At 35.9% G+C, this 26,791-nt stretch overlaps 1 protein-coding gene across 2 annotated transcripts in view; it reads right to left on the bottom strand.

The window, feature by feature from the left end:
• Positions 1-24,046, bottom strand: part of OSTN (osteocrin) — a 53,392-nt gene extending 29,346 nt beyond the window's left edge. For both annotated transcript variants that reach the window (XM_021671361.2, XM_012448931.2), the window contains exons 1-3: positions 23,873-24,046; positions 8,068-8,169; positions 3,063-3,277 (exon numbers count right to left, since the gene is read on the bottom strand). In XM_021671361.2, coding sequence (XP_021527036.1) covers positions 3,063-3,277; positions 8,068-8,169 — 317 coding nt within the window. In that variant the 5' untranslated portion in view covers positions 23,873-24,046. The remainder of the gene's footprint in view (positions 1-3,062; positions 3,278-8,067; positions 8,170-23,872) is intronic.
• Positions 24,047-26,791: the final 2,745 nt, after the last annotated feature.

Here is a 26,791-nt window from a genome sequence, read left to right as displayed (position 1 = left end):
TTATTTATAAGTGGGTCCTTATTTAGAAGTCTGGTGATGTTTTTGTGACCAGAAATATGCCATAAGAACTTAACTCTTCTTTATATGAATTAGCTTATGACAAAACTGGTTTTGTTAGATATTGTTTCATTTAATGTCACAGTTTCCAAGAAACTTTGATGACATTAAATGAGGACCTACTGTATATTCAAATAAGTTAATCTTTTATGTTTATTCTGTTATCCTTTTATTCACTTTTTTTCTATAGGAAGTCATTTAAAAATACTTTGTGTTTTATTGCTTTACTTTTTAAATATAAACATTTATGTAAGTGTACTATATTCATATATTTATCTTGCTACTACTAATTAACAATGTCCTAAATCTTATTCTATAGTAGAATATAGAGGTATCTCTCATGCCTTTTTTTCTTTTTTTTTTTTTTTGAGATGGAGTCTCTCTCTGTTGCCCAGGCTGGAGTGCAGTGGTGTAATCTTGGCTCACTGCAGCCTCCGCCTCCTGGGTTCAAGCAATTCTGCCTCAGCCTCCCAAGTAGCTGGGTCTGCAGCTGGGTGCCACCATGCCCGGGTAATATTTTTGTATTTTTAGTAGAGACGGGTTTTCACCATGTTGGCCAGGATGATCTGGATCTCCTGACCTCGTGATCCACCTGCCGTGGCCTCCCAAAGTGTTGAGATTACAGGCATGAGCCACTGCACCCAACCTCTGATGCCTTTTTATAGCCATATAGCTGCGTAGATTATAGGGACTACAATTCAAGATGAGATTTGGATGGGTACACAGCCAAACCATATCATACAATGAAGCTTCAATGTAAATTTTATAGTATTTATGCAATATATATTTAGTATACTCTATTTAGTATTTATGCTCTAATAAATTTATATGTATTTATGTATAGCCTTTATATATCGATTTATAGATTATTTAGTTGACCATGTTGCAATATCCATGAGTCAAAGAAGTAACATTTATTAGAAGACACAGTATTTTCTTTTCTAAAAGCTCAACTATCCTTTGGATGCTGATGTTCTTTTTATTTATTTATTTATTTTTTTTATTTTTTATTTTTTGAGACGGAGTTTCACTCTTGTTACCCAGGCTGGAGTGCAATGGCGCGATCTCGGCTCACCGCAACCTCCGCCTCCTGCGTTCGGGCAATTCTGCTGCCTCAGCCTCCTGAGTAGCTGGGATTACAGGCACACGCCACCGTGCCCAGCTAATTTTTGGTATTTTTTTTTTTTAGTAGAGACGGGGTTTCACCGTGTTGACCAGGATGGTCTCGATCTCTTGACCTCGTGATCCACCCGCCTCAGCCTCCCAAAGTGCTGGGATTACAGGAGTGAGCCACCGCGCCCGGCCTGATGTTCTTTTTAAATTAGTTCTTTTTGATCTACATACTCAGCAGTGGTGATCCTGGATCATATGGTAGCTCAATTTTTAGTTTTCTGAGGACCCTCTAAGCTCTTCTCTATAGTTGTTATACTAATTTACATTTCCACCAACAGTGTACTAATGTTCCTTTTTCTCTTCATCATTTCTTGTATTATAATTTGTTATAAATAATACTATATTTTTTATAAGCATGTGATTTTTTTGAGGTACATAAACTATATTTTTCTCCTCTTTTTCACCAGAACCCAACACAGTACCTGGAACATAGTGGAACTAATTTCTATTTCTCTAGTTAAAGTAGGGTCTAAATTTAAAAATATAGGATAGGATTGTTTTTCATATACATGTAATATAAATTATAGTCTTCAAGTGATGATTTTATTTTCTATTGCAGCTTTGAGAATCTTTCAGAACAGAGATATATCAAATTGCAACAAGTATCCTGACAATCATTTAGCATAGAAAGATTATGGAACCAGGAACAATAATAAAAAGTCCCAGACCTCTAAGAATCAAGAAAGTTGGAAGCAAAGGATGTGAAAATAAGTACAAGAAGAAATAAGGTTCCAGATTATGAAATTCTTTGTAGGACTTGCAAAGGAATTTGACTTTTGTACTGTAAGCAATGAATAACATTTCACACAGATTTTTGTTCTAGATGATCATCCTGGTAGCCAAGTACACGATACATTAGTGATAAAGGGGGGTGATGGTGGTGGAGGTGGAGATGAGGAAAGAGTAGAGAAAGAACAAATGTGAAAAAATTAATAATTTAGGCCAGAATTAGGAAAGCCTTAATGAATGGTGATATTCTGGAGTTACTTAATATATAAAGCAAATTGTATTTAGAGAATTTAGTGAGAAATGTTAAGGGCGAACAAAAGAAATCTTGGTAAGTTTTTCAGATACCTGTCTATGGCACTTGGGTGGTCTTTGCTGTCACTGCTATATGAAATGTACAGCACAAGAAACAGATATTGAGGGGTAGAAAATGAATTAAGTCTGAAATGATTACTTTAAAATTACTGACAGTTTCTTAATGTTTATAGGGATATTTCACTGCTCTAAATTTATTATAATAATTAGCATTCTATGAAGTATTTACATTTGATTATCTTATTTGAATTTTATGGAAGTAAGTAATTATCTTCACTTTATGGATAAATAATCTGAGGATCAGAGAAGATAAGATACTTATACAAGTCACGTGGAAAGAAGTAAACATAAATTTGACAGAAACACATGTGTTCTGACTCCAATTTCTGAGAGCTTTTCACTCAGTTTCGTTGACACAATTTGGAAAGCATTTCACCTCTATGAAATGGAAAACTCAATTGACCAGAAAATTAATACGACTGCACATACATTTCTCATCACCTCTAAATGCAGTAATGTCTTATAATAACTTTTATATCTGCATAAGACAGAATCTTTCTTAGGAAATATTATGACAAAAATACTAATGCACACTGTAGAACTCATTTTGCTCCCTAAACAGTTATTTTGAAAACCATACTATCAAAGCCACAAATTAGCTAATATGCTGTCAAATCTATTTATATACAAGGTTTTCACTGTATTTTTTATGTGGAATTATTTCTGTTTTAGAACCCAGAAAGAAATAATAATAGAAAATGAAAACTTCCTTTTTCTAAGAGTTCACTTACCTCTGTTTACCTTTGTGATCTACAGAGCCAGCTGAGAGTCTGTCAAGGGGAGACCCAAAACCAGAAAAACTCCTTTTCTTCTTTGTCTCAATCACATCATTTTCTAGGGACACCAGTTCATCAAGAAGCAAGAGTTTTGCTGTCAGGTCAGTGGCTGACTTCTCTTCCGTGACTGTGGGTGGTGACTGCACATTTATGACTCCAGAATCAAAGGCCTATCAGGCAGAAAAACGTGATTCCATTAATTTAGACAAAGAAACTCAAAGTATGTACATATGCATTTGGCTTTTGCTACTGTTGGCTGACATAGTCATCATGTAACATTTTATAATTTCTTTCTTTCTTTCTTTTTTTTTTTTGAGATGGAGTTTTGCTCTTGTTGCCCAGGCTGGAATGCAATGACATGATTTCAAGACTGTTGAAGCATAATCCCAGCCAGAGGCCAATGCTCAGAGAAGTACTTGAACACCCCTGGATCACAGCAAATTCATCAAAACCATCAAATCACCAAAACAAAGAATCAACTAGCAAACAGTCTTAGGAATCGTGCAGGGGGAGAAATCCTTGAACCAGGGCTGCTGTACAACCTGTCAGGAACATGCCACTGACATTTATCTTACTGTTGTCTGCAGCTCTCCATTTAGAAAGCTATAAGGAATATTTGTCTTACTGAGCAGTTTACTCATTTTATAATTTCTTTTTTTCTTTTTCTTTTTCTTTTTTTTTTTTTGAGACGGAGTTTCGCTCTTGTTACCCAGGCTGGAGTGCAATGGCGTGATCTCGGCTCACCGCAACCTCTTCCTCCTGGGTTCAGGCAATTCTCCTGCCTCAGCCTCCTGAGTAGCTGGGATTACAGGCACGCGCCACCATGCCCAGCTAATTTTTTGTATTTTTAGTAGAGACGGGGTTTCACCATGTTGACCGGGATGGTTTTGATCTCTTGACCTCGTGATCCACCCGCCTCGGCCGCTCTTGTTGCCCAGGCTGGAGTGCAATGACATGATCTCAGCTCACTGCAACCTCTGCCTCCCATGTTCAAGCTATTCTCCTGCTTCAGCCTCCCAAGTAGCTGGAATTAAACGTGACCATCACGATGACTGGCTAATTTTTTGTATTTTTAGTAGAGATGGGGTTTCCTTATGTTGACCAGGCTGGTCTTGAACTCCTGACCTCAGGTGATCTACCTGCCTTGGCCTCCCAAAGTGCTGGGATTACAGGCATGAGCCACTGTGTCCAGCCTTATAATTTCTTACTAAGTTATTTTCCATAGAGAGTGCTAGATCTTGGGGACTGAAACACATAGAAGAGGGGTGTAACCAAAGGAAAAAAAACACAAGAAAAGAAAAGAAAAGAAAAAGTCCTGGAATGCCTTTAAAATTTTGCATATTTATAGATCATTTTTTCAGATTCTTTTCCAGCAACTTCATCCTTCCTTATTATTCCCATAATGCTTTATCTATAGACCTCTTTCACCATTGCACTCACCATTTTGCCTTATATCAGGTTGGTTACAATATATTTGTATTTCTTATTAGGTTGAATCTTGAATCAATGACTTTGTCTAATTAGTCTTCCATTTGCTTTATTCAATGCCTAGTCTCATATTATGCTTATAGTACGCAAAAAATTTCTGATAAATATTTATTAAATGAATTCCAAACCAAACCTCATGCTATTTTCTTTTTACCACTCATTCATTATTTACTAACTCAAGCCATGACTAATCCAGCTAGGTTTTGCATTGGACATGAGGGATACAAAAATAAAAATTAGTCTCTGTGTCTAAGCATCTCACCATCTCCATCCCTGTGATTTATTAACAAATATTAGTGAGTATCTGCAATGCGTCTGAGATATCCCAGTAACTTTGTGTCCCATGTAAAATTTCTTGCTTGTTTGTTACACATATTGCCACTTTGTACTTCATCCAAGTCATAAATCTATAGCCATCCAGTTTGTGAAGTCTGTCTTTTCCTTTCTGAGGCCCAATGACAGCACTTCTTAAATGCTCCTATTAACAATCTTGAGTCATTCTATAGTCCCACGAATACTGCCTTTTTTCCCCCTAAGATCTTGAGAATATTCCCATGAGGGAAAAATCTTTAGCTCTGGGGAATCTCTTCCCTTCCCACTTTTAGTCATTCTTCCATGCACCAGACTCTTGGTCTTGGTTTTGATTTTTCTTCACTTCCTGTTTTTCTTCTTAGATTATTCCTTCTATTATCTTTTGATATGGTTTGGCTGTGTTCCCACCCAAAATATCATCTTGAGTCGTAATCCTCAAATGTCAAGGGAGACATAAGGTAGAGGTAATTGAATTACGGGGGCAGTTTCTCTCATGTTGTTCTTGTGATGGTGAGTGAGTTCTCGTGGGAGCTGATGGCTTTATAAATGCTTGGTAGTTCCTCCTGCATTCATTCTTCCTGCTGCTTTGTGAAGAAGGTGCCTTGCTTTCCCTTTACCTTCCACCGTGATGGTAAGTTTCCTGAGGCCATCCAGCCACGTGGAACCGTAAGTCAGTTAAACGACTTTCTTTTAGAAATAACACACTCTAGAGCAGTTTTTTTACAGCAGTATGAAAATGGACTAATACAGTAAATTGGTACCAAAGAGAGTGAGGTGCTGCTATAAAGATACCCCAAAAATGTGGAAGCGACTTTGGAAATGGGTAACAGGCAGAGGTTGGAACAGTTTGGAGGGTTCAAAAGGCAGGAAGATGTGGGAAAGCTTGAAACTTCCTAGAGATAATGTTGAATAGTTTTTACCCAAATGCTGATAGTTTTATGGACAATGAAGTCCATGCTGAGGTGGTCTCAGATGGAGATGAGAACTTGTTGGGAACTCAAGCAAAAGTGATTCTTGCTATACGTTAGCAAAGAAACTGGTAGCATTTTGCCCCTGCCTTAGAGATCTGTGGAACTTCAAACTTGAGAGACATGATTTAGTTTTGAGATGGAGCCTCACTCTGTTCCTTAGGCTGGATGCAGTGGCATGATCTCAGCTCACTGCAACTTCTGCCTCCCAGGTTCAAGTGATTCTCCTCCTTCAGCCTCCTGAGTACCTGGGATTACAGGTGCCCATCACCATGCCCAGCTAATTTTTGCATTTTTAGTAGTGATGGGGTTTCACCATGTTGGACAGGCTTGTCCTGAACTCCTGACCTCAAGGGATCTGCCAATCTTCGCCTCCCAAAGTGCTGAGATTACAGGTATGAGCCACTGCACCTGGCCAGGCAGTTCTTTATAACAGTATGAAAATGGACTAATAAATGTTTTCTGTTCTCTTCATTTTCTCCAGTAAAACAAAAGAGTAGCATTATCAAGCCCTTTCATCATTGATTCAAGCAAGTCTCTTTTAAAACACTTAGAGCCTGATGGACAAACTGAAAGCTGTTAAGCCTCCTGTTTCCTTATCCAGTCATACATGCACTAAATCTGGTCAGTCTGGTCAGTTCTTACAGGAAAATCTGTTTGTTGCTGTTTTTGATTCCCATCAGGGGTGTTCTTTTTTTTTTTTTTTTGAGATGGAGTTTTGCTCTTGTTGCCCAGGCTGGAATGCAGTGGTGCAATCTTGGCTCACTGCAACCTCTGCCTCCCAGGTTCAAGTGATTCTTCTGCCTCAGCCTCCAAGTAGCTAGGATTACAGATGCACACCAGCTGGCTAATTTTTTTGTATTTTTGGTAGAGATTGGGTTCCCCATTTTGGCCAGGCTTGTCTCCAACTCCTGACTCAGGTGATCCAAGCGGTGCCTTTAAGTCAAGTCCTCTTTACTGCTTAGCATACTCCCTTGATCACCTTATAATTTGCTTCAATACCTCCTATCTCCCTCTTCTCTGTTTCATCCATAATACTGTTATAAAGTTAGTTTTCCCCAATACAACTTTTGTCTTATAAAAAGAAAATTAAAAATCTCTTGCAGTCCTTTATTACTTATAGTACAAAGCCCACAGTATGGTTTCAAACTATTCCACAGATCTTAGCTTCTGTCACTTCCTTATATAAACCTGACAAAATAGAAACTGGAGATGGGAAGGATGCAGAAATGACTAGAAAGAAACCCTAAAGGAGATAAACCTTCAAAAGGCAAAGATGTTTTATCTTTCAAACCATCCTCCAAAAATATGCTTTCATTTTTTTAACTAACACACATAAAAAATCATTTTTAAAGAATCCTTAATCTTCAGAAAAAAATCATAAGACTTTTATAAAACTTGTCCTTTAATACAATGCATTTCAGACTCTTGACTTTATGCTATTTAAGAAACACAAAAAATATGTTTCTAATAAGATCAAATAAACTAATTTTTCTCCTTGTGATGTCCTCATATTTCCTTTTCTTTGTACTTTAGTCATAGCACCAAGAAACATTTGTACTGTAATTAAAAATTTGAAGAAAACTACTCAAATTGGGGCATGCAAACAACTTCAAATTTTACATAAAAGCATCTCTGATTCTGGCATAACTGATTTAATTAAATGTGGCTATAATAATGGATCTTCTCTTATGCTTTTTTGTTCAAGAAATACAAATCTTTGTTCTTAAATTTCTTTTCACATTGAGATAACTGCCTTGCTCTGACTCCTCTGTGAGGAGAAGATCATGAAGACTGCTCTTTTCACTTAAAGTTCACAACCTTGAATGTCATGTCGGCAACAAAAATAAGACAGTAAAAAATACTGATTTTCTTGATTTGGTGTTATTTCTCTATTTTATTTTGTGTACATTTTCTTATTAGTAGCTGCACCTGCTTTTTACTCTGGTAGAAACGATATGTTGATGAAAGAATATGTAATATATAAGAATTACATTTATAAAATATACATTCTATATAAAAACATAATACATGATAGATAAATATATAAAAATTATATTTATGTATATAAAATCTATTTTAATACATATACTTTTATATATAAACATGTCATTTAAAAAACATGTCAAACATATATATATATACACACACACACATATATATTCATATTTTTGTAAACTAGTTTCCATTACCTCTGTTGTTGTTACATCTATTGAGAGGACTTTTCCTGAGCTCCACAGTATCAGAGTCACAGCCAGGATGAAACGTGCACTTGCCAATCTCCAGTCCAGCATCTGAGGGTTGCATATGTCATAGTTAGCATTGATTCATTTGAAATGTAAAGATGAAACACAAAAGCTCCTAAAAGGACTCTTAGAGGTAAATGGTAAACCAAATTATTCAGCTTCAGTATATTGGAGTGCATCTCTACAAAACGTAAATAATACTTAATAGAAGCTGTTCATCTCCCAGAATGAATTCTAGCAAGGTTTCTTTTCCCTGGCAACTTAGATTAGGGCTGTATGGCTATAATAATAATTTAATTCAAACTAACCCCCATCTGTGAAATACAGTTAATGTAACTTTATTTTTTGACTGTCAAATCTAGAGATTACAACTTTATATATGTACCTGAGGAGAAATTCATAATAGTGGCAAGGCATTAGAGAATAAGTTCTGGTTTGTGGTGAACCAGAGAGACTGTGGTGTCTAAAACTATTTAAATCCAAAATTCAAAACACCCACCATCAGTGGGAGAATTTCTTTATGTCCTTGTGTTATGTCAGGATTTCATAAGCAAGATTCAAAATTGTTATTAAATCTATCAGATATTACTATATCAAAATTGAAAAATTACATATAAAATACACTTAAATATCAAAAATGGAAGATATTTTCAATATATACATAAATAAAAGATTGGCATTTAGAAAATGTAAATAAATCCTTTAAATACAACTTTAAAGATTGACATACAATTAAATAAAAATGGGCCAAAGTTATAAACACTCATTTCATAGAAAATGAATGGACAAAATTTTCCACAAATAGAAAGAGTTTTTTTTTTTTTTAATTTTACAATTGTGTTTCTGGTACTGGTAAGGGAGTGGTCCCTTCAACCTACCTTTGCAATCATCTGTATGTTCCCTGCCCCCCAGAGCAAATGTCTTTTTTTTTTTTTTTTTTTTGAGACGGAGTTTCGCTCATTACCCAGGCTGGAGTGCAATGGCGCGATCTTGGCTCACCGCAACCTCCGCCTCCTGGGTTCAGGCAATTCTCCTGCCTCAGCCTCCTGAGTAGCTAGGATTACAGGCACGCGCCACCATGCCCAGCTAATTTTTCCAATGGAAGAAGCTAGGATTCATCTCCCTGGCTTGGTCTTTTTTTTTTTTGCAGATTGTTCTCATTTCCAAAATCATCAGACACCAATTTCTCTGCTCTTTTCCTGCTTGGTGTCAGGACAGGGAACAGCTATGCTGGAGGTATGGCCTCTAGTTCTGTTCAACCACCACGGCCTTGCGGTATATATATGTATACATATCCTCCTTGAGGTAAACATGTGTACTACAAAAGTATGTATATGTATGTATTTTTTTTTTTAAATAACTTAGTGCATTTTATTGGTTTTCTTTCAGAGTCATTCTACAAAAGAGCAAAGTTAAAAACCAAGGCCCTGGCAAGAGGGTTTGAAACTTCCTCATGCTAGGAGCCTCCCCCACAATTTCTTCAATTCTAATAAAAAGAGAAGTGAAATACCATTTTATACACTTAGTTTGGCAAAAATTTGATCGACCTTGCAATGTTAGAATGGTTTCAGGAAACAAAAACACAAAAAAATCTGGTGGAGTTGAAAATGAATCCAATAATTTGGAGAAAATTGAGCAATTTACAAAAAGGTTGAAAATGCTTATTTCCTATCTAGGACGCATTTATTTCACTTCTAGGTATGTATATATTCCTGAGAGAAACTGTCAATGTTTATATGAAGACATGTGTCTAGAAGTTCATAGCCTCATTGTTTATAGCAGTCAAAATCTGGAATAAACCCAAGTGCCCCGCTCAAGGGAAAATAGATTTATTAATTGAGATGTATTCAAACTACTGACTTAAAGTAAATGACTTAAATACATAATTACTGTGAAAACAAATAACTTAAATGTATGTTTAATTATATGCATGAATTTCAAAAAAAACAGTTTTGGGGAGAAACGGAAAGTGTAGAACAATACATGACATTATACCATTTACTGAAAATATAAATGCCCAAAGCAGTATCATACATTTTGGAACTTGATTCATGATTATGATTACCTCTGCGGAGAAGAAAAAATGAGTAAAATTATAGAGAAAAACATAAGGGACTCAGTTTTTAATCTCTATATATTTTAAAGCAAATATGCAAAAATGTTACCCTTGTTAATTCTGGGTAATGAGCACAAAGATGTGTTATTTATATGTGTCTGACTATTTAGATTAAAAAGCCACTATCCAGCCAACTAAAGCTCACCTATAGTCTACATCAGGTTGACTTGCTGCCAGTTTGATTACTGTAAGTTAAGAAACTGTAGGTAAAATGGGGCATTGCTCTACTGAGGGAAGATCATGCAGCATGAGGCAGAACAAAATAGGTACGGTGCTGAGGCTTTGCCTCTTGATCTATAGCAGTGGGAAAGCCTTCCAGTTTCATCCTTTATGAATGAAGAAATCTCAGGTAACTCTATTTGCTTAAAAATAATCATTTGGAAAACCTGCTGGGGGTAAAGAGAAAATGGATGCTAGAATGGAATCTGAAAAATTGAATTTGAGTCATGTTTTTGCTTTAATATCTGTGTAACTTTAAATATGTCATCATTTACCCTACTCAAAGTTAATTTTACTTGTTTGTGAAATGAGAAGTAATTCCCATCTCAAAAGAGCTTTGAGAGGATTGAATTGATTCATGCATCCCCTTTCTATCTCATTTACTATTTATAACCTGTATGTGAAAGAATGTGAGAGATCATTAAATATTTCCTTAATAACTACATTTGTTTCGGCATGACCCAAGATTTTTTTTTTGACATTTTCTTGAAGAATTGTTACAGTGGTTCCTTCCTTGAGCTCACTGAGTTCGTACAGAGGTAGAGGCTTGGGAGGTAGAGGCTTGGGTGAGTGCCACTGGTAACCCACCGCCGTGAGTTGCCTCCAGTGTTGGAGGTGGGGCCTGGAGAGAGGCAACCGGATAATGGGGCCAGGTTTCCCTTTGGTGCTGTTCTCGCCTGATAGTGAGTTATCGTGATATCTGGTTGTTTAAAAGTGCATAGCCCTTCTCTCTTTTTCCTCCTGCTCTGGTCATGCGAAGAGGTGCCTGCTTCCCCTTTGCCTTCCACCAATATCGTAAGTTTCATGAGGCCTCCCCAGCCATGCTTCCTGTACAGCCTACGTAACTGTGAGCCAATTAAACCTCTTTTCTTTATAAATCACCCATTCTCAGGTGTTTCTTTATAGCAGTGTGAGCCTAGACTCACACAGGTAGCCTCTGTAAAACTAACAAGAGAGGGAAGACCCTGACAAGTGATTGATTGCAGTTGTGTAGCAGTTAAGGACTATGGCAAAGAATTTTAAGCCTCGGACGTTATCAAAGAGTATTTCAAATGCAAGAAACGAAAAAAAAAAAAAAAAACTTTGGCTCATATTCCTAAAAACAACAACAAAAAACAACTTGTAACTGTGAAACAGTGTCGATTTTAGTAATAAATGTTACATGCTGGTATGTGAACAAATGTTTTATATAAACAGAATGGCATCTGAATGAACTATGTCAGTTAAGACTTAAAATGGAAATAAAATATTTTAGCAATTTTGGCACTGTCCGTAACATTTATTTCTCAAATATAATTTGGATTTTATGTAATGTTTAAAATAGTTGTTCCCTATGACACCAATGAGTTTATTTCAGAGTCTTGTCACATAATGCTAGTTCTTTTCTTTTCTGAAAGGGAGCAGTCAATTCTCTCTGCGTTCTCTTTTTCCTAACTTGATATTTGGACTGAGATTTTCAGTAAGGATATAAAAAAAAAAAACAAAAACCAAAAGACCAATAAATCATGACTGTATCTCTAAATTGAGAAAATAACCAATAAGAATGCAATAGTTATCTGATGAAAATACCAACCAAATCCTACATTAGCCATTACTTTAGAAACCAGCCACTTAATTGTGTTTTCTCCTGATTTTCCTGATGTCTCTTTAACTTTACATAAAGGATGATATACTAAGAACATAACTGTATTTTAAAAATTGTTTCATATTTCCAATATATCTTTTATTTATTTTTATTTTTTTGAGATGGAATTTTGCTCTGTTGCCCAGGCCGGAGTGCAATGGCGCAATCTCGGTTCACTGCAATGTCCGCCTCCCGAGTTCAAGCGATTCTCCTGCCTCTTCCCGAGTAGCTGGGATTACAGGTGCCTGCCATCATGCACAGCTAATTTTTTGTATTTTTAGTAGAAATGAGATTTCACCATGTTGGCCAGGCTGGTCTAGAACTCTTGACCTCAGGTGATCCACTTGCCTTGGCCTCCCAAAGTGCTGGGATTACAGGCGTGAGCCACTGCACTGGCCTATATATCTTTTTAAAAGAAATTGTTGTCCCATTTAATCAAAGACCAACTCCAATTGTTTATGTTTCCTTTCTTCCTTTTTATTACAAAAATAGGTTTCAAATGTGAAGATTGCCCAATTTTGTATGTCTTTCTATGTGGATTTCCTTTAACTATTTTTATGTACATTTCACTAACCAGGTTTTGCGTCATCTCTGTAATCTTATAAATGGCACAGAATGATGAGTGTTTATAGTATTGATGATTATGTCTGAGGTATATATTTTTGTGCTTGGGTGTATATAGGAAAAATCATATGTATCATCTTACAGATAACCACATCCTGATTATTTGGATAAGGAGATGTAAAAATAAATGCTGAGTTTAAATACACACATTTAATGGTTTAAAGCCATGCTTGTAGCCAGTTAACCAAAAGGCCAAGTTCCTAAATATGGCATTTGGTATTCTAATGAAAACAAACACCCTGGCACCTGCCACACAAAAGACATTTGATTAACTAGTTGAAACTTGATTGCTACAAAATTAGAAACAGAGGAAATTATAGGGAGGAAAGGAAAAGCCTAGGCTTAACCCCATTTTCCTATTTTGTTAATAGTGGATAAATATAGCCCACAATTTAAAATCTCCCAGGCACCATGTATACTCCAGATCACAGAAAGTTCAATGAAAAGATGTTCATTGACTGCATAAATAAACCAAAGTAAAAGTGTTTGCATTTTTTTAGCACATCAGTTTTTTTTTTTAGTAGATCAAAAAATTTTATTTAATGTTAGTAACTAACAAAAGATTGATAAGTACTGTGACAGGGTGGGGGCTGAACGAAAATGAACTGGAAGATAAATAGCAACAGAAATATCACATTAGGAAATGCTTTCCCCAATAGAGACCATATGAAATTTGGTTAGGGTTTAATTAGATAAATATTAATAATTTGACTTTTAAGTCATACTAGTGTGACATCTCTATTTTTGCCAGTATAAATCTTCAGTGGCTCAAATTACTTGTGGTAATCACGGAATCTCCCTGGCACCTTTTAGTTGAAAAACTGTACAACAAATAGCATATAGCTGTTTTTCTTGGACACTTATTATTTGGGTTACACATCGACTTTTTTAAAGCAATTTTTGAATAATATTTCTTTGGATAGTGAGGAGTTTCGAAAGAAACAGCGGCCATGGAATCTGCCTTATAAGAAGATTATCTGTGTACTTCCTTCATGTTTTAGTCAATTGGACTATTATGTGTTTTGACTTTTTAAATAATTCTGCTGAAAAAACAAATGTCTTATATTGTATAACATCTTAAGCTTTATTTTAAAGACTTTCCACATGTAAGAACTGATTATATTCTGAAAGAATCTTTCAAACTGGCTAGAGTGATGGTAGATGGAGTAAGTTGGTTAGGTATAAAGTTTTGTCAGGAGTTACAACATTTCATCACTTTTGTTTAGGATATATTGTACATTTTTAAAGAGGTCTTAGAGTTCCAATTCACAGTAAAGGCTCTGAAATTCCAGCAATAAAGAAACACTAGTTTAATTATATTTAAACTAGAGTTTAATGAGAAGCCTGTTAAAATGAAGATGTTTTTATGAGTAGGAATAAGTGTTGCAGTAAGCCATTGTTATTGTGAAAAGTATCTCTCAAGTGGGCTGGGGTAGAAAAAAAGAGATTGAAAAATCATTGATCTACAAAAGAAAGAGCAAACTGCTATGAGAGGTGTAAGAGTTAGAGATAGTTAAGCTGAAAAAGAGAAGCAATGTGAGCCAGCATCTGATCTTATGCACCTTTTAATCAATAAGACTTTAAAACTATCTGCGTTTGAAGAAAATGGTGTTGAAGAAAAAAGAAAACTCGGGTATTAAGGACATTTCTCTTCAACCTGTGACTTTATAATTAACATCAGACTTATTGATAGTTGATCCAATAATTAGAAATTCACAAAGGTACTAGGTTTGTGGGTAAATATTGATATTGTCTAGGAATTTTTAATTATTTACCCTAATATCTTGATTGTAAATACTCAAAATAGACTCCACTCTCATTTAACAAAAATTTAAAATAAAGGACTTAATTAAAGATAAAGGAATTACAAACTAATTTAATGGCTACATTTTCTTTACTTTCTTTTCTCACTGTGACAGAGCACATTTAAGAGATTTAACCCAGGATATTTTATAAAAGGGCCTTAGTTCTGACAACATGAAATGACCATGTGTGCCTGCCGAAAATACAGCCTAAAATCTTCCCTCTTTGAAATAGTAGGCAAGTCGTGAGTCAGCTTGGCCCACAAGTAAATCTGTAAAACATAGTACCTTCTTCAGGTTACCCTTTATCCCACTCTATTAAGTTACAATCACTGTGGAATAATAAATGACAGCGTGACAATAATTTTTTATTTTAGAAAAATGCCTAAAACGGACAGTGCTTAACACAAAGTGTGCATAGCCTACTGCAATGGAAAAAAGACCGATGTGTGAGTTGTGAGACAGGTTCTTCATTGCTTCTGTTGCTATTTAATGATGTGATGTTGAGTAAACACTTTCCTCTCCAGATCAAGTAAAATGGAGTTGGTCTTGGAGTTGGTCTAACTGACCTTGCTTCTGGCTTTTAAAGTTCACTGGTGAAGTTGGCTATTTTCTGGCAAAATTGCAGACACTTAACATGTAGGTAATGATAATAGTTGGTACAGATTTAGCTAGGAAAACTGACTTGATGAGTTCCTCAAATTAGTCAAAGTTTATGTAAAAATATTACATCCAGGCTGTGACGTAAATATTTGCCTCTTTCATTTCAGTATTTTTAAATTAAATATTTCTAGCTGAAAAGAACCTCCAGATCTTTGATTTTTGGATGTCACATATGGTAAGACATTCCATTTTTAAGATCATGTTAAGAATAAAAACAATGCTACCAATTAAATTGATATGCTTATCAAAAGTAAGACATTTCAATTTCAGAGATGTTAAATATGAGGCAGAATTAATGACATATGACAATATATTTACTTGCTTACTTAGGATTTTTTTTTTTTTTGTGACTGAGTCTTACTCAGTCACCCAGGCTGGAGTGCAGTGGCGCAATCTCGGTTCACTGCAACCTCCACCTCCTGGTTCAAGCAATTCTCCTGTCCCAGCCTCCCGAGTAGCTGGGCTTACAGGTGCGTGCCACCATGTCTGGCTAATTATTTGTATTTTTAGTAGAGATGGTGTTTCACCATGCTCGCTAAGCTGGTCTTGAACTCCTGACCTCGTGATCCTCCCGCCTTGGCCTCCCAAACCTCCCAAAGTGCTGGGATTACAGGCATGAGACACCCCGCCAGCCTGTTTTTTTTTTTTTTGAGATGGAGTTTCACTCTTGTCGCCCAGGCTGGAGTGCAGTGGCGCAATATTGGCTCACCAAAACCTCTGCCTCCCGGGTACAAGCGATTCTCCTGCCTCAGCTTCCCAAGTAGCTGAATTACAGGCGCCTGCCACCGCACCGGGCTAATTTTTGTATTTTTAGTAGAGATGAGGTTTCACCATGTTGGCCAGGATGGTCTCGAACTCCTGACTTCAGGTGAGCTGCCCTCATCAGCATCCCAAAGTGCTGGGATTACAGGTCTGAGCCGTTACGCCCAACCTTACTTAGGAATTTTTTTTTCACTTTTCTTTTTTTCCTATCATGCATAAGTCAGTGTGCTCATTTCTCTACCCTTTCAAAACAAAAATTGTTAGAACTGGGATTCTAGATGCCATAGATTGCAGTTATATTCTCTTTTTTAAGCTGAGAGAAAGAAAGGCTGGTGTGATATTTAATTTGGCTATCAGAAATGTTTTAAATCACATAAATAATATTAATAATTTAAAAATATTTGAGTACTACTCTCCTGCATTTGGAATTAATAGTCTATCAAGATAAAATAATCATTTGAATATTTTCTCAGTAATCATGATCTTAATTTAGTAGATAAAAAACTGGTGAAGACAAAATAGGAATTTTTGATAATAAGAATTTTCAGACCTCTAACACCTCCCCAAATATCACACGCATATATATGAGATTGAAAATCATTGATCTATGTGATATATGTGTGTGATATATGTATTTGGGTGTGTGTATATATGTATATATGTGTGTGATATTGGTGGAGGTTTTATATATATATACATACTTTTTCACATATTGTGACTCCCAAAATCCTCTTTCAATGAAAGAATAAGTATTCAAAAATAAAACTCTTTCAGACAATATAGATATTCAACAGCATTAGAAACATACTTCTGTGATGCTGGGGAATCACAGACTTAGGCTCAGATTTGAACGATAGGGATAAGAGTTTTAGCTGTGTTCCTTAATGGGCTGGTGATATTGAACAAGATTCTAAAATTGTCAAAACTGTCAAATGAAACTGATTTTCTTCACAAAATGTAAGTTAATTAGTCTTAGTCAATTTTAAATTAATTAATTTACAAACAGCACAAATTATGGAATTGGCTTAGAGTTCAAAGAAATAAGCCTTTAAATTTTATATTTAATATTGTTTGCTAAAAATATATGAGGATATACATTATCTATGAAAAAACTACATCATTTTAATTTTTATATTATAGGTAAAAACTTCGCAATGGAAACTAAAATAGTAGAAACATTTTTTAAACTGTAATTTGAAAATATTAAATACATGTTTTAAAACATGATTAAAAATTATTGTTATGAAGAGATTGTTGAAAAGTGATTGCTTTGAAGCCGAAGGCAGATGTTTGAAGCTAAATTTTTCCTACATACACAAAATTTACACTCAACAGTCACTTAGGGAACTTGGAGTCATTCATAGAGACAGTCTGCAAAACTTATGTTTAAAAAATCAAAAGGATAAATTTTTAAATTACAGTTTGTCATTATATAGGCAATCTTGATATTTCAATAAGTGACAATACTTGAACAAAGTTTTAAGAAAGGCTTTTCTGGCTTTCTTTGCGGAGAGAAGCACCCAGATGATTGAGACACTTACCTGCTGGAAAGCAAAGGCTGGGACCTCCTGTCGTTGGGGGTCTCTTTTTTACTGAAACTGCAATTCCAATCTTTGATGAATTTTGCCTCACAAACAAGACAACTGAGGGTGGCTGCAGCACTCAGAAGCTTAGAAATGGGGAAGTAGTTTGGGATCATCATAAACTCAAATTAGAGATTTAAACTCATTGAGGATTTTCACCCAAGAGCAATTAAAAATTACTTGTGGCTTGTAGCTTCTGTCACTAACTTATACATCATCTATATTATCCTCATAAAAAATACATTTGAGAAATACTCATGGTGCTTAGCCATTTATTTAAAAATGTCCTTATGAAATTTGCTATTTTAAATAAATTGTGTCGTGGGAATTTGTGTTTTGGATTCCTGAAAAAAGGGAGCACGTTGAGATTGAGAAATCATAATTTCCCATTTAAAAATTTAAATATCGGCTGGGCACGGTGGCTCACGCCTGTAATTCCAGCACTTTGGGAGGCTGAGTTGGGTGGATCACCTGAGGTCGGGAGTTCGAGACCAGCCTGGCTAACATGTGAAACCCTGTTTCTACTGAAAACACAAAAGATTAGCCGGACGTGGTGGCACACACCCGTAATCCCAGCTAGTTGGGATGCTGAGGCAGGAGAATCGCTTGAACCCAGAGGTGGAGGTTGCAGTGAGCCGAGATGGCGCCATTGCACTCCAGCTTGTGCAACAAAAGCAAAACTCCATCTCAAAAAAAAAAAAAATTAAAATATCAGGAATGTGTTCCCAATTCTCAGTGTTCTTCAATTGGCAGTAGCAAATTTTCCAAAGTCAAAAAGCCAGTTAGAAGAAGAGCCAGAACAACAGCCTTCATTTTTAGACTCTCAGTTTCATGCTCCTTCAAGTATAAACTATTTGTATAAAACCTTTTTCCATCTCCCAAACAATTTTTTATAAAGTAATATTTTTATGGATGCAGTATTATTAATGTGGCAGATACCTACATTTTAAAATTACTTGCCCTGAAGGCAACAAATTAGTAAGAATGATACATTACTAGTACATGTGTTAACTGATTTTATTCTATTTGGCACCATTTTCACTTTTTTACACACTTTGCCTTCCAAAATCTTAAAATTTTCTTTTTAAGTATCTCTGTCTGTTTTCTTCTTCTATTTGGATCTGTGATTAATACTACTAGTCTCTTTCTTGCAAACAATTAAGAAGCCAGAAACCTATAATGCCACTTTAAAGAAAGATTACATTATTATTTTAAAAAACCCAGATCTGGATGTTTAGTGAAGTGTTTAGTTGCTATAACATTATTTAACACGCCTATAATCTCAGCACTTTGGGAGGCTGAGGCAGGTGGATCATGAGGTCAAGAGATCGAGACCATCCTGGTCAACATGGTGAAACCCCGTCTCTACTAAAAATACAAAAAATTAGCTGGGCATGGTGGCATGTGCCTGTAATCCCAGCTACTCAGGAGGCTGAGGCAGGAGAATTGCCTGAACCCAGGAGGCGGAGGTTGCAGTGAGCCGAGATTGCGCCACTGCACTCCAGCCTGGGTAACGACAGCGAAACTCCGTCTCAAAAAAAAAAAAAAAAAAAAAAAAACAGCAACAACATTATTTAAGGCAGAGACCATGTCACGTTCACCCTTGCATCTAAGCACCTAACAGAATGCCTGGCGTAGAGTCAAATGTATATGTTAAATGAAAGCATGAAGCAGCCGTACGTGGACGATAAACAGAAATACAGGGCAGATATTAATATCCCAGCTTTCTTGATATGAAAACCAAGGTAGAGGGAAGATAAGAGATTACCCTAGATTTCTACACCTATAGTAATATGTGATGAAGTTCCTGCTGGAATCCTGATACATCCATTAGTATTTCACACGACAGATTCTCATTCTAATAAAAGTTACATGCATCACTATTCTCGAATAATCATCCCTCTAAACTGTAGGATTTCTCCGTATCGAACATTAATCTGTACCTAAATCCCCAAATAACTAAATATTTCTTGATATAAATCTATGTTACTTAAAGATAGAAAATAAAGTTAGTATATTATTGTAGGCAATTCTGCTATGGAAATTTGTTGTTTAATTCTCATGCTCACTAATGGGAAAATAGTTTTGAAACTGTAGATTGGGAAAAGCTATGAGTTGCGCATACAGACAGGCCATTCTGTACATAGGCTTTTTAAAATCCAGCATTAAAATTGGATAAATTAAGTTAAATACAGCATACTTAAATGTGAAGTTAATGTGCAATATCACTACTCCCTTCACTCTTTACCCCACTTTGTACTTATATAAAATATTTAATCAAAATCTTACATTGTAATTATGTTAAGCTAGCCAACATAATAGATGAAAAAGTACCTCTAACATGTAAACAGAGGGGCAAGCATATAAAATTTTTTTTTTTCTTTTGAGCCAGAGTTTCGCTCTTGTTACCCAGGCTGGAGTGCAATGGTGCGATCTCGGCTCACCGCAACCTCTGCCTCCTGGGTTTAAGCAATTCTCCTGCCTCAGCCTCCCAAGTAGCTGGGACTACAGGCGCGCACCACCATGCCCAGCTAATTTTTGTATTTTTAGTAGAGACAGCGTTTCACCATGTTGACCAGGATGGTCTCGATCTGTTGACCTCGTGATCCACCCGCCTCGGCCTCCCAAAGTGCTGGGATTATAGGAATGAGCCACCGCTCCTGGCCATATATATTTTATAATACTCAACAATAGGATGCATTTGTTGGCCATACACTGCATGCCAGATACTGGGGATTAAAAAAAAATACTTTCTCTGTCTTCTTGTTGCTCATAGCCTGGTTCAGGTGGAAACTCCTCGACCATTTGCCCTGCCTAGGGATTTCCTTCTGCAAGAACTGACCCTTTCTGGAATGCTTCCACTTTCTTCAAATGAAATTGTCGTATATAACCTTTTAAAAAATAACATTTGCATGGTGGCGCTTTATTATCTTGAAATTAATCTCCTGTCATCCTTATAACAGTTATGTTAGATCTATATAGAAAACATGATAATTCTATTTTCTAAAAATCTGTGAACTGAGACAAGCTGAGTTACTTTAGAAATCTGGTCTCCTAACGCCTAGTGTTGTATGTATGTACACTTTCTAATACAATAAAGTGAATTAGTAGAAATAGACCTGGATGGATCTGAATCTTAATTAGGCATGTCATTTAGCCTTTTTGTTCTAACATCTTCTTCAGAAAAATAGGGCAAAGACCTAATTTGTAGGCTTAGCATGAAGATCAGAAGTAATCTGGGTAAAGTGACGGGCTTAAATTAGTTACTCAAGACCAGGCGCGGTGGCTCATGTCTGTAATCCCAGCACTTTGGGAAGCTGAGGTGGGCGGATCACAAGGTCAGGAGTTTGAGACCAGTCTGACAACATGGTGAAACCCCGTCTCTACTAAAAATACAAAAAATTAGTCGATGTGGTGGCGCACGTCTGTAATCCCAGCTGCCGAGGCAGGAGAATCGCTTGAACCTGGGAAGCAGACGTTGCAGTGAGCCGAGATTGTACCATTGCACTCCATCCTGGGCGACAGAGCAAGACTCCATTAAAAAAAAAAATTAGTTACTCAATAAATAACAGTTATCATTATCCTGATATTGCCTTCGAAATATGGCAACTTTACAAAACATTTTAATTACTTTTTAATATTTTTATTATACTTTAAGTTCTGGGGTACATGTGCAGATCTTGCAGGATTGTTACACAGGTATACATATGCCATGGTGGTTTGCTGCCTCCATCCCCCCAGTGTTATCCCTCCCCAATCTCCCCACTCCCTGCTATCCCTCCCATAGCTCCCCGCCCCCCAACAGACCCCAGTGTGTGATGTTCCCCTCCCTGTGTCCATGTGTTCTCATTTTCAGCACCCACTTATGAGTGAGAACATGCGGTGTTCGGTTTTCTGTTCTTGTGTCAGTTTGCTACTACTTTTTAGTTTTTATGAAAAAATATTTTTATCATTCATTTTAAGAAACAAAATTAGTCTTCAAAATCTAGAATTATGTCAGAGCGATAGAAAATAAAATATAGTAAGAAAAGTAATATTGAATGGGGGAGGAAATTTCACTATGGAGAGTTATAAATAGAAATCACTCTAACATTTGGTGCATTATTATTTTGAGTCATAATATTTCTATAAAAATTCCTTCCAACTATAGAAAATGTAATCCTGGGAAAGAAACAAAAGAAAGTTCAGTTGTACTGAAGACATCATTATTCTTCTAGCTCTAATTGTGCCAACTAAAGTGAATTTTTAATACCATTTTATATAATATTTTTAAAGTGGAATTTTTACATGTTTATACCCTTAGGGATCATAGGAGTATAGAATTTTAGAAAGAGAGGAAGCAATCATTAGAAATTATCAAATTTAATACTCTCTAATAGATGGAGAAAGTGAGTGAGGATCACAAAAAATGTTCAAGGGAGAGGAGAGAAGATAAGAATATGGAAATGATTGAAGAGGAAGAGGGAGCAGAAGGTGATGGCAAAGGCACTGTTACTAGAGAGAGGATATGGTTTGTATTAAGGCCTGAGCTAATGAAGTGGCAATAAAGAAGGGGTCACTGCTCCAGGGGTGTACCATGACACTTACTTGAAGAAAGAAGAGAAAGCACTCAGCTAAAAAATGCCTTTAATCTGAGAAATCTTGAGACATTTGGAGAGTTGGTTCATTTAAGAGATACCCAGAATTAGCACCTTGTTGTAGCTTACCCATCGTACCTTCACAAACTCCAGTTTTACTGAGGGGAGAATAAAGCTTCGGGGAAGCTGAATGATTTGTCCATAAAGCTGTTGAAGTCAGAACTAGGATTAGAAGTCTAGTTTTCTGCCTACAAATCTTGTATTGCTCTGACTGAACTGTTGAATCTAAGCAAAAGTTGTCTGGTAGCTAAGAGTCATAGTAAATGAAATATTGGCAAAACGGTTAAATTAGCTCGAGTCTAAAGATTAGTCCTAAGATTCTGTGATACTGAGGTTTTATTCTCTGATGTAGAGAACACTGACTGACACTGGGGCTTCCTCAAATACTTTTATACTCAGTAACCCTAGCACTTCTATTTCTTTTGTCCTTTTCATAAGGACAAAATACAATATTATCAAGCTTTAATTTGTGCTTAAAGCTTGTGTGAAGTTGTACAGGTAGATTATAATAGAGCTAGAACAATATATTAGGATTTCTTTGAGTTCTTTATTTTTTGAGACAAGTACAATTAATCTGATTTTATTAATCAAACATTCAAATCATTGAGAGTATTTGTAAAAGAAATTAAAATAATAGCCCTGAGGTTCCTGTGCCTAATCAACTAAAGATATCTGCTTCTCTACTGCTCATTATTCATGATATAAGAATCAGTTAAAAATCCTGGGAAATAAGGGGGAGAAAGCTACTGTTGACCTTAAACACTCTAAATAATTTTTTAATGAAGCCATAGTAAAATTCACTTACATGGAGGAGACTTGAACTGTTATTGACAGAAAGTACTCTTTAGAAAAGTTCTGTAAGAGTGCTGAAGAGTAATACCAAAGTAAGAGAAGACACAAAATGTCCCTGATGTTTTTGGGTAGACTACTAGGTATAACACTATCAATTCTATAACTTATATAGGCATTAAAATCACCATCATTCATTCTCAAAAATGCTAAATTTTTAGGAGAAAACCTCATAAACAAACAATAATCACATTCCTAAACCTATAGAGTCTGTTATTCGAAGAAACAGCATTTGAATTGTTAGAACTGAATTCATTGAGTGCACACTAAACCTGAACTAAAATGTTACATTTCTTCTCAAACAGAACTCAAATGTATGCTTCACTTTAACTCTCAATTCAATCATTGGATAGCAAGAGCACTACAAATACTGAAGAACAGACATAATCAAAGTGTATTCCAACTGTTATCAACATCATATCTGCATATTTGATATATAAGGAGAAAAACAGGATGCTTTAGGTTTTAAGAACAAAGAATTTCATTAGTTTAGGGATGTTTCTGAAGCATCAAGGTTGTTTAGACCACTCTTCTTTATGAAACATTTTTTGAGGAAAGCAAAATAATGCTATTAACATATCTATAGAATTATTATCTTGCATCCACCTTCTCTTTGTTTTGAAATGAAAGAAAGGCAAAAAGCAATGTAATAAATATGAAATATCTGAGAAAGCAATTAGTTCCACCTGAAATTTGCATTGCAAAAATATCTTTGCTTTTGTACTCATTTTAGAGGGAAATATTATCAAAAATGTTTCTAATTTTAAAAATTCCAGATATAATCAAAACACTTAAAGAATCTGTGAAAGTAAAAATAACAGTTAAAAGAAAAAAAAGCACTAAATATTTGTCAATTTTTACATATAACTTACCTTGTGAAAAATCAGGAGATTCAAACTTTAGAGTACTGTCTGTGCAGTTTCTCCAAAACTCAGCCCTATGGTGAGTTTTCCCTCTGAGTTTTTATAGTCTCAGTTATACACCCCTTACTCCAATCCCTGCCTTTGCTTTGTGTTACATCATTTCTACAGATTTTCCACTGAGCATTTTCCTAAGCCTCTCTTCAATCTCTTTCTCTCCCTCCGTCTCCCTCCCTCCTTCTGCTTTTCCCTCCCTCCTTTCCCTCCATATTTAGTCTATCTCTTGCTTTGATCATGGCATTTAAGTAGCAATGGAAGCATAGGCTTTGGAAAATTTAAGTATAGATTGTGTTCAGCTTCACACCCATCACCTCTTCCTGAGGTTTTAGTCAAGCTCTGGCTATTACAAATCATATTTGAGAAATAAAACACACTAACATTTGTTGAAAAGTCACCAGGGAATTTCAAAGTACAATTTAGGGAGATTATAATCAGACACAGACTGATTTATTGGTGTAATTTTTGGATCTTTAAATGATCAGCTGTGGAAATAATGAATCGTTTCAGCCTCAGTCAGGTGCACAGTGCTGTGTCAGTGAAACACAATGACAGCTACTTCGTAATTAACATTGCTATACTGGGAAGACTGTCACTAACAAACCTATAAATACTGAGCTGTGACATGTGAGCTATAAATGAAGATGTTGTAATCATTTTTATCTTGCTGTTGTCCTCCAGTACTTTAATTTCCTTTTAACCAAAATATTTCTGCCTCTGTCTGAAGGTTTCTTTTATTATCTCTTACTAAACACATTTGCATCTCTGCGAATTATTAAGTTATAAAGGCAACATATTATCTTATTAGATCATTAATGGCTCGTTTGATTCACCAGAGAGTCCCCATTTGACAGATAAAGAGGCCGAGGCTCAGGTAAATCAAGTGACTTTATGAGGTCGCACAGCTAGGAAGCAGTCTCAGAGCTGGATTTCAAATGCTGATCTTCTTAATTCCATACTCAGTTCTTTTCCTATGACTGCATTCTGTCTCACTACTTTAAAAGCTAGAAAAGAGAATCCAAACCAGATTATATTTTTGCACAAAAAGAAATAACTTTGTTCTTTTTGGTTTTCCTAAAAAGGCCATTTAAAATACTAGTCACTAGTATAGGAACTATTACATGGTTAGTTTGGATCTAGATGGGGGAACTGACCAGAGCACACAGAATTGGTGGGATAGTAAAATGCTTCATTTTTATGAAGGGTTTCCAGGGATAACATATGTCTCAACAAGCTTGAAATTTGAGTAGTTGGCAGAGACAGTTCACAAGTCAAGATAAAAATACAGCCTAATTGTGGACCCTTGTTTAGACATTACTGCCATAAATCAGTTATGTTAGCTTGAATCCACATGATAGAAAACTCTCAATATAGATTAATGAATGCATCATAATGCTACCGGAAGCCAATATTATTGACATACCTTTTATCCTTATTTGAAATGCCTCTCTTAGCATGCCGACAAGTGATATCTGTGGCTGATTTATTCCAGATCTGTCCCTGCTTAGACAGTCCAAAGATTCCACCCTATTTGTGGATTTTGTTGACCTAATTCAAAAGTTTGACTTAACTGTTCTGCATCAGTAGAAATAGTAACAGTTTATTCCAGGAACATCCATGGTACATTTAAGCCACTTACACAGCCTTCTGTATATTATTCACCTCTGTGTCATTTACTTATGCATTTATACATGATAGAAAAATTCTATTACCTTCAAAGAGAGAGGTAAAATTGGAGCATGCAAAGAAATAAAAGATAAAGAGAATATTCAGGGTGGGATGGGGAGAGACTAAGATGAGAAAGGCTTTTTCAGCTAGCATGTCATAATTTAATTTCCATAACAACCTTGCCAAGGAAGTGTAAGTTTTCAAATATAATAGATGAGAAATCTAAAGCTCAGTTAGGTATAGAAATCTAAATCTGCAAAACGAACAGCCCAAATTTTCTTAGCTTAGAGGTGATGGGACAAAGGGTTGAACCTTACCGTCTCTATCAGAATGTGGCAGGAAAGAGATGGCACATTCAAATTGAGTAATTTGAAGAGAACGTGATGTGAACATCGTATAGAAGAACCAGAAGGGATCATATAGTATAGTGAACCCAAGTCCAGAAGAGTCAAGGATAGTTACAGGGACCCAGAGACAAAGGGATCTTGAGTAGGCAAAGTTGTCTGGCAGAAGTGTGACATTTCATCAAGGGACACTGTAAGTCAAGAGCAAACTTGACTTACATAGGTCTTGGAACCTATGAAATAAACGCAAGACCTCACTCTACTTCTTTTCTTCAATCTCCTGTGGTGTTTCCCTTTGGTGAAACCAAACTGGAAAAGAGATTGAAAGAGGGGAGATAAAAGGGACCCAATACTGTGCTCAGAGAAACACAAATTGGGTCCTTTGTAAAGACCAACATGACTGCAAATGCCACTGTTACTCATATTATTATCTAATACTTCCTGCTCTTCTTTTCAAGTCTCAAGTCAAGTTTGTTGAGGTATAATTTACATACACAACATTTACTTTTTTAAACTGTACAGTTTGATGAGTTTTGACAAGTGCAGATGCTATGTATCTTCCGCTCTAATTAATATACAAAACATTTCTATTATTCCCCAAATTTCCCTAATACCTGTTTGCAGTCAATCCCTTACCCTACCCCCAGGTCCTGGCATCCACTGATTTGATTTCTGTCCCTATTTTTGTCTTTCCTAGAGTCTGTAGGAATAAAACATATAGTATGTAGCATTTGGAATCTATTTTTGAGTCTTATCCATGTTGTTAAATGTATGAGCGTTTTTTTTTTTTTGAGACTGAGTCTTGCTCTGTCACCCATGCTGAAGTGAAGTGGTGTGACCTTGGCTCACCTCCCGGGTTCAA

The sequence above is a fragment of the Aotus nancymaae genome, unplaced genomic scaffold (assembly GCF_030222135.1).
Source record: "Aotus nancymaae isolate 86718 unplaced genomic scaffold, 86718_ANA_hifiasm-v0.15.2.pri h1tg000067l, whole genome shotgun sequence".
Classification (NCBI taxonomy): Eukaryota; Metazoa; Chordata; class Mammalia; order Primates; family Aotidae; genus Aotus; species Aotus nancymaae.
This window is presented reverse-complemented; position numbering and strand designations above follow the sequence as displayed.